Consider the following 9715-nt stretch of genomic DNA (forward strand, 5'->3'; position numbering starts at 1 on the left):
CAATATACTTATTCTTATCAGTGAAATGTTGCACAATGCTTGTCCTAAAGAAAATTGTGTGGAGACTTGATGAGGAGTCCACAGAGATCATTATTGCGCCTTCCTAATGTAGAAATTATATTTTCCTCCTCACTTGTAACATGGAAATCATGAAGTGATATTGGCATGCTTTAAAAGCATTGGGTTTCAAAAGCATTGAGTACATAAACCATGTATAGCTCAATGTCCTAATGACTAAACCCCGGTCTTAGGAGCACCACTGTTGGCGCTATGGGGAAATGCTATGAAAGGCATTCTTTTGTCCTCTCTTTAATGGAATGGAGTTGAGGAGGACAGATGAAGAGTAAGATAAGATGCATTTTGATTTAACATATGTTTAATGAGAGCCTAGTATCTGTAAGGCAACAGGCTAAGAGGAACAAGACCTTCCCTATTCTTATGGTTAAATGGGACAAAGAGATATATTCATTCAACAACAGCACTGTACAAAAGCCTGTTGAAAAATATTATTTCCTCTGCCTACAACCCCTTTAGCCCATCATCCACTGTCTCCATGCCCCTGCCTTGCACCTAATTAGTGCCTCACACTTAGCCTTCCTGTAGGTAGGACTGTTGTTCTCACCTCTTGATTTACCTACTCTCCCGCTGGACAGGAAGCTCCCTGAGGGCAGATACTCTATTCTATCCCCCCTTGGGTCCTCAGTGCAGAGGATAATGTCCAGCACTGTGTATCTCTGTTATCAAGTGGGCACTTAATAGATAACGGCTACTTATCATGGTTCCAGAGTCCCTTAGTTCATGGGAAGTTTGGCACTGTCAACAATCAAATATCAAAGTAAACTTTTCCAAGGAAAACAGGGAGTATTTTAGGAAAATACTGCCATGTTCATTTAAATAAAGATGGTTTCTAAGGCCATTTTCATTTAGAGTACTTTTCAAGTCTTAGGAAGCATCCCAGTTTTTAATTGTACCACATACATACTGTAAAATGCACGTTCTTCGTGCCATTTCGAGCCTTGCTCTTCTTACTTGTGTTTTTGATAGGTGGATGTGATGAAGAATGCCTATAACCAAGGACTGGAATGTGATCATGGGCACGATGAGGGTGGAGATGACGGTGTTTCNCCCGCTCTTTCTGGGTTTGCTTTGGTCAGGGAAGGAAACTACGCTTACCCCTAATTGCAAGTTCTAAAATCAATTTGTTCCTATTCAGGGCAAGTAGGAGCCATGTCTAATTAAAAACTAGGATATTTTCCTTTATTTAGCCATCAAATGCAATGAACAACAGGAATTTCACGATGTGACATATCTAATAGCAGTTTTCTGTAGGAATAAAGGCCTCATGAACAGCAAATGGCACAATAACCAAAAAACAACCTTAAAACACTGGTACTTCTCAGTTGGAAAACAAGTCCAGTAAATTATGAATTAAGGTTGAGAGCCCGTGTTGTTCGTCTTCGTATCCTTTGTGTCTGGCATCATGTGTGGCCTAATGTAGGGGTCAATGAATGGTCAGGAGTGATGGCTCCACGGATGAATGGTCCTCCGTCACAAAGTCTTCCCCATCTGGCTGGAGCCGTTGGCATCCACTCCTTTAGCTGAGCTCCCGTAGCACTTGTTTCTTTAATACTCACTTGGCACTTCGCCCATACTCCAGCATAAATTCTTCTGAATGATTTTGGGGAAAGGGCTGGTGGCAGGACTTGAGTGGTTTTCTTGGAGATTGTCTTCCTTCCACAACCAGATATCCAGTTTGGACTTGCTAAAGAAACTGTCTAGGTAACTATATAAGGTTAGATGCAGATTATCCAGGGAATAGGAGTGAAGGATTTTTTTTGGCATCTCTAAGTAGAAGCAATCCTTGGGATTACAGTACTTTCTAGATTCTTGTTACTGGGACACTGAGGGTTATCAGATGGCATCATCTTGTTTTGTTGTTATTTGTATAATGTCTCACCCCTCCAATGAAATTTCATCTTTCTCAAAGTAGGGGGTCATATTCTATTCTTTATATCTACAGTGCATTATATCCATTCAACAAATATTTGTTGAAAGAGCATTAAATATTTAGTATATGAAGACCTTCTTTTAAGATGGGTTATAACAATCTCATTTACCAGCCTTACCCTATTCGGGTTTCTCTTGTTATCTACATCATTGTATAAACCAGATGTCAGCTGAGTGCTCCTGGATCAAAGAGGTCTGGTTGAGATGAACTTGAATCCTATTCCTTGCCTGTTTGCAGTCTAAAACCCATGCTTCCCTAAGACTTCTGCAATCCCTAGGGGACTGTACATTCTCAGTTTTCTTAGCCACTAATGTCTTGCTTTCTTAGCTTGTGGATTTTCTTGACACCCCTACTTCTGTAGTACTGAGATAAGACTCTGATTCTCTTTCTTAAGTTCTACCCTCCTAGTCATATAAGTCAATTTATATGTTTAATGTACTTTATTAAAGATTGATTGAGGAGGAGGTTAGAGGAGGTACTTATATTAGCATTTCAAATCGAACACTAGCAATAACAATAATGAAAATAATACCTCCTAAATATCAGGCACTGTTCTTATTGCTTTATGTGTATTAATTGTGGTTAAACCTCACAATTTATGAGGTAACTTTTATACTTAGCTTACCGAAGAAGAATCTGAGGTGTAGTTGGTTTAAGTTTCTTATTCAATATCATATGGCTAGTTAGAGATAGAATCAGGATTCGAACCCATGCAGTCTAGTCTGGCTCCAGAGTCTGTGCTCTTAACCACTATAAACATCTCCTTTCTAAAATAACCTGTACCTCCTGACTCTTGGGAAATTTCACTGGTTTATTCACTCTGTATCATGCTTTCGTCTTACTCCATCTCTCCAGTTCCTCACTTCATTTCCCTTCTCTATCCTCCCATTTCTTGTCCACACCCTCCTTCTTGGGGGAAAGTCCTTCCTCTGTCACACAGATATGTTTATTCATCACCCTTGGCTCCTGAGAAAAAACATAGAGTTTCCCTTTATGCAGCTTATGGAGGTAGTTTCCAAATAAAAAACCATTATCTTTAGTAAAAGAAATCCTTATAAAAGGATTATAAAAGCACACTTTTGTCTTTATTAAAATCATACTGTTCAGCTTTGTAGAGCTCTGGTTGAAAAAAGCTAGTCTAGGTAAATAATTTGCTGTTTTGAACTTAAGAAGGTACTTCATAAATTTAGTGATTTAGAGTCAGAGAACCTAGATTTAAATACTAACTCTACCACTTATGAGTTACATAATATTGGGCAAGTCACTTGTCATTACTAAACCTCATTTTATTAATCTATAAAGTAGAACCAAAAACACTGTGATTCATCACATTTGTACTGAAAGTGTCAATGAGATAACATTTGTCAAGGAACTATGTAAATTATAAAACTTTGTTTTAATAGAGGCACAAATTTTCTATAACTTCCTCATTAATAATATATTGGAACCCCTTCCTACCGTCTCATCCCATTATTTTAAAATTATAGGGTTTAGTCATCAGCTTAATTTGTGAGACCATAGAGGTCTGTGAATGTTGCATTTATCCTTTGAATTAACAGAACTGGCTTGACTGTTTCACTGTAGTTGCTATGGTTACTGTGGCTTTTTGGCCTACTTCCTTGAAGAGTTGATAGCCCTCTGCTTAGGAGCTTCCCTTTGTAGGTATGAAGCCAACTTCTAAGACTTCATAAAACTCGCTGAATGGATATTACTCATATCGAAAATTGCAGGACAGGCATCCATTTTAAGACCTGATGTTGTTGGAGTCTCACCTACAAGTCACAGGACCTGTNAAACAGGATGAGACGCTTAGGAGAACAAGGTCAAGGCTGGAGAAAGCATGCTTGACAGTCAAACCTGCAGAAGTGATTGTGCAACGGAGGATCAGATGAAATTGCTGATAGGGAGAGGGAAGATGAGGAGAGGATGGCAATGGAACAGAGGACAAAATCTTAAGGGCTTGAGAAAGAAGGATAACCAAAGCATGAGAGAGAGAAAGAGCAGTGAGAGCCAGGTGTTGCAGCATAAAAGGGAGGTGAGATTGGAAGGGGGAACGTGCATCAAGGCATGGGGAAAGGCCTGGGTTTTGCAGTCATGAATGGAGGTCAGGTCTGGCTCTTCACCTGTTAGCTGCGTGATCTGCAGCTAAGTACATACAGTCTTGGACCACAATTTCCATACTTGCAAGATTGGGGGTAACACCTCAGTAGTTTATGTATTAATTTAAATCGTCTAAACAAGTATTCTTTAAATAATTTCTTATATACATTCAAGTAACTATATGGCAAAGTATATTATTTTAAAAAATGCCTTGTAATCAGTACAAAACTAAAGACTTAGGAATTTTTAAATTGCATGTTTTATAAAGAAATACACTGTTTTTTGCCTACTGTCTACTGAATAAAGCTTTTGGAGTTTAAATATAGTTCACTTGGTCTTATCAAGCTTAATTTTTGATCACCTGCTGTACACCTAACACTTTTCTAGCTCTTTTTACTAAGCCCCTCCACTTAAGGCTTTTGCTTCCCAATTCTTAGGGTGTTTTTTAATCTATTTCTCTTTAGGTGCCCCTAATTTATTTCTTACCAACAGTGGGACCCTAAACTTTTAAAGCAATCTCAAATTTATAGCATTTGTAATTTTTCTAGTATAGTCATTGAAAGCACTATATTTTATTCTTTATTTCTAGGAGAAGCAAAATTATTATTATTTTCTTGGGAAATATATTTGCAAATTTTTGCCTCAGGAAATAGTATGCAGTATAAAATTAATTTTTTCCACATATCAACATCAGTGAAGAAATGCATTTTAAGTGACACTTTCATGTACTGATATTTTTCCCTTTTATTGAAAAAAGAAACAATAACACTTTTCTTGTTCTTTTTATTAGGGTAGCACATTAAGAAAAATACTTCTGAATCGATACTTTAAAGGTGATTATGGAGTTGGCATGAACGGACACCTTTCCGGAACCTACAGCAAATCTGCACAAGGGGGAGGCAAGCCTTATCACTTTTCCTCATTTTAAGATTCTTATAGCATATTATTATGTCACTATCTAATATTTTACTTAAAAGAGCACAAATATAAAAAAAATCTTTTAAAAAGCACTATTATCAGTGATAAAAAAAGAAAGAAATCCTGCTACTTGCAACAACATGGATTGGCCTTGAGGCATTATGCTAAATGAAGTAAGACAGAGAAACACAAATACTGTGTAATCTCATTTATGTATCTAATCTTAAAACAAAACAAAACAAAAAAAACCTCACAGAAACAGATCGTATTTGTGGTTGCCAGAGGTGAGGGTTGGGGAGTAGGGAATTAAGTAAAGGAGGTCAAAAGGTACAAACTTTCAATTATAAAAGAAATGAACACTGAGGGTGTAATATACAACATAATGACTATAATTGATAATACTGTATTATATATTTGAAAATTGCTGAGACTGTAGATTCTCAAAGTTCTCATCACAAGGAAAAAAATATAACTGTAAGCTGATGAATGTTAAATCTTTTTGTGGCCATCATTTTGCAATAATACATAAATCATATTGTATATCTTAAACTTATATGTCCATTATATCTCAATAAAACTAAAAAAAAGATGCAAAGCACTATTAAAAACCTTTCAACAGTTTCAGGTTCATAAAACAATGGATTTGAACATTAGAATTNTCTTTGAGGGAAAACCCTAAATTAAGCATCTTTAGTTTGCAGTTTTCATTAGCATTTGAATTTCCAGTTGAGGACTTAGTTTTCTAGGATAATGGTTGTGCTGTCATATTTTGATGGTGTCTTGATGATATTGTCCACAATGGAAAAAAAATATTACTTTAGTTTGTAATTTTTCTAAGGGAAAGGGAACAAATGTGGAATGGGTACCTCAAATATCAAATTCTTGAACTCTTCACTCCTAATGCTATTAACTCCTTTTAAGGCAGTGTTGTGCTCTCTCAAAAATCAAAGGAAATCTTCAGTCCTTTCTATGACTAATAAATTTTTGTTATCCTTTCTCTCCATGAAAGGCAATAATTCCTAAGGCTTCTTAATTTTTGATACAGTGGAGTTGGTGAAACAGGAAGTGGCCAGGAAAAAACCAGTCTTCCCAGATAGTCACAAACTGTCAGCATGACTTCTCTGGCCACAGAAGATGTCTTTTTATGGAGATGTTTTGTTGTAATTTCAGAAGGTGATTGTTAGTTATCTTGGCTACATTACATGTAGCACATCTGGGATGTGTTCACATGAAGACATTGGCTAAAAGCTGTGTCTTGTGGCCTGGAATTAACTCTGATACGGAAAAGACTGCTACTGCTATTTCTTGCTACTTGGCCTAATCCAACAAAGACACCTTCCATGGGAAACCCAGTCAGGAATTCATTTTGGAATTGAAGAGTGAGTGCAGAAGTCAGACTTCGCAATTGTAGGATTCTTTTCAGGATGGCTTCATGTGCTTTTAGTTCTTCCCCAAATTTCTGCCATGACAATTATAGCCCTGAGAAAATAGTTTACAGCCCTGCACCAGAATTTCTGACAATGCTTCTACAGCTACTCTGTTTGAGGTAAAGGAATATGTGGAAAGGACTTGCATCTGTGCGAGCAGCACTGTACCCCATCACAGATAGTGCAGGCCATGAAGAATGCCCCAAGACAGGGCGGAGCTTGCCTCTCATCTCTTGTCAGAACTTCATATTTGCAACAGAAATTCGTTCTGCTGAACCTGTAATGTAGCAATATGTAAAGTTTTCCAACCTTAAATGAGTATGACTAAGACAAACAGAACATAATCCTATTCTATCCATACCTATTCTTTGTTCATTTTTAGTACCAGCTATGGAGTTTGAACTCAGGTATAATGTTTTTCTACTTCAGTTGAGATTGTAAGGTCTATTTTATATAGTGAAGTATATGCGTATTAGCTTGTGAGTATATAATTCCAAGGGCTGATTAATGGACAAATTAGGATTTTCAGACATCATTTATTATTTTTGCCATTTTCTTAGCATATTAGAAGTTTTTTTTTCACTTTTGTGAGGTTTACTATAAAGTGAGAAAGTATGTACAAAACCCTTTGTAAGCTGTAAAGTTCCATGATCTGGATAGTATTAATATTAGCAATGATAACATCAACTATACACAACTTATATAGCTCTTACTGTATGCCAGGAACTGTTCTATGTACTTTACATATTTTCACTTATTTAATCATCACAGAAAACCAAAGAGAGTTAAGAGTTATGACTATTCCATTGCCAACTGTGGGACTGATGCACAGGGTGGTGAAGTAACTTGCTTTAGATCCTCCCGTCAGCATGCAGTGTAGTGTAGAAGGGGTTGGAGCCTGGCAGTGTCGTTCCAGAGTTAAGAACATAGCTATAGGCAATCCCCTCCCCTTTCTATGTCATTCCAAATATTATAATTAGAAAATATGTGCTTCTCACTAGGCTGGAATTGGATAAGAAGAGTGTTGCTCCTTTGATTTTTGATNTTGAGGAACTGAAAGGTAAGATGAAGGACAAGTTGAAGGAAGTAGAACACTTAGAATTAGGATGTGGAAAAGGTATAGTTTTAGAGAAAGAAATCTGGTGACAGTAATTGAGTCAAACTAGAAAAGGAATGATGAGATTGAATGTGAGTAAAAAGGAAAAAATTACAGGCTGAGCATTAAAATCATATGGGCTACTCTAATGAATATAGCATGTGTACATGGGCAAGGAGTTACTTCAAAAGCTATAGCATTGTAGAAGGAAAACAGCAAAGAAGAGAAAGGAAGAGTGAGTGGTAATAAGTGTTAGAAGAAGGAAGTTGGGGAATATGGCCACCCATATTCTCTTGACTGAAAGCTAGCCTTGCTCTGTCTAGAGATGCTGTCCCCTGTACATGAATGAGCAGCTTTGTGAACAGGACCTGATCATATAGCTTTTAAGTGAGAAACGAGCAACTCGACCAGCTAAGTTAGCTCTGAAACCAGTAGAGTGGTAGATATTTGAGCCATATTACCCCATGTCCATGAAGAAGATGTTTAGAAATGCAATATCATATTACCAGTATAATATGAGTAACAATAAAAAGGTCAAGAAAATACTTATGTTAGGTCAGCTCAGTTTTAAGCAGGTTAAATGTAAGAATAGAGTATACAAATTTTAAAAACAGGCTAAGGTGGATGTTGAGAAGAACAGAGAATGAGGATAAAGAATGGAAGTGCTAGTCATAGATCAAATGATAATGATATAAAATATGAAAGAAGTTAAAACCAGAGGCAGCATAAATGTCAATGATTTTGATAGATTTGACTTTATGAAAGTGCTTGGAGAGAACAGATTAAATTCAAAGATGGTGGAATTCTCAGGATTTCAGAGGTAGTAAAGAAGTAACAAAGGGTTAGGAACAACATACTGAAATGAAGACATAAAACAATGGATGTGAAAATGACTTAATATATAGAGGTTTCTTAATTTTTCAAAACCAAAATGTTGGAAAAAAAGTAGTTTGCAGAGCCAGGATGGTACAATAGAGAAGTACATAAATAAAGCCAGACTTCAGGAAGAGAATGTCAGACTGAGTAAGGGGGAGGAGATTCTGAATTGCTGAATTCTTTAAGCCTTGTGATTAAGCTGTAAGAGAGTAACTATAAAATAAGAGTCCATATGGGTTCCTTCTAGGAACTCAACGAGTGGCTAGGAATGGCAAAATATATGCAACAGTGTATGTAGCCAACAGTGTAGAGTTAACCAACAGTCTGTTTATTTTCTTACAGCGACAGAGGGTGTTGTTACTTTGCCACTTTATAAATGTATTCTCTATGGGGCGATTCCTCCCACCAATTTTTCATGAACAATTCAATTTCCCTCACAGAAGAAAGCCCACTGTGTTCTTTTGATCTTTCCACAAGTGACCCTTTTGGCTTTCTCTAGTCCAAGATACTATATTTGGTTACTTGGGAGGCCAGACACGGTTGCTGAGTTTCTCATAAACCTGTTTTCTAAACAGCTTCCACACCGAGGCACAAACGCAAAAGAGCAGTGATTGTAAACTTTGCTTCAGAAGCAGCCATGTAGCTGTACCCCCAAGGTTTTGTTTGAGTCCAGGGTTCAGTGTTTTCATGGGGGCTATCGAATCCATATTGTGGAATCCGTGATGGATAATTTGGCTCCTGCGTGCTGATGACCATGCAGATTGGTTTCTGCCTTTGCACAGTTCAGTAATTCCAAAACCAAGGTTCAACTTCCTCTTTATTTTACTATAATCATCTCTTGTACAGACAGTTTATTTTGGTGCCCTCAGACTTTCAATTTTTGTTGTTAATCTTTTCATGGCAGTGAGGCAGTTCTGCTTTTTCTACCGTGACATCCTTTTTAGTCCTTCCTGTGGCTGGTGTTACAAGAAACAAATAATACTTCTTGTAAGTGTCTTGTCTGATCTACATAAAACTATAAATACTTTAAAAAGGGAATTTCTTAAGTTCTGACACCGTAGTGGAGACAATTTCCTTAAAATTAAACTGTGTGTCCTTGTTGGCTTTCTGTCCTCCACATGATCTCCTCACGCTACTCTATTCTTGGTCTTTTACATTCTGCGTTCTTCCTGTTGTTTCTCCTCTTTATTCCTGTATTTCTACCCAACAGTCACTGCCCGCAATCTAGATCTTTGTTCAGCACTTTTAACACGTGTTAAACCCGATTGTTTCTTGTGTAGCGATTTGTTT

At 37.1% G+C, this 9715-nt stretch overlaps 1 protein-coding gene across 1 annotated transcript in view; it reads left to right on the forward strand.

The window, feature by feature from the left end:
• The window catches only part of LOC109372316 (inositol 1,4,5-trisphosphate receptor type 2), a gene marked incomplete at its 5' end in the record, with an annotated part of 324316 nt that overhangs the window by 173734 nt on the left and 140867 nt on the right, over positions 1-9715 (forward strand). The window contains one exon of the mRNA XM_019625391.1: positions 1045-1149. Coding sequence (XP_019480936.1) covers positions 1045-1149 — 105 coding nt within the window. The remainder of the gene's footprint in view (positions 1-1044; positions 1150-9715) is intronic.

The sequence above is a fragment of the Hipposideros armiger genome, unplaced genomic scaffold (assembly GCF_001890085.2).
Source record: "Hipposideros armiger isolate ML-2016 unplaced genomic scaffold, ASM189008v1 scaffold_624, whole genome shotgun sequence".
Lineage (NCBI taxonomy): Eukaryota > Metazoa > Chordata > Mammalia > Chiroptera > Hipposideridae > Hipposideros > Hipposideros armiger.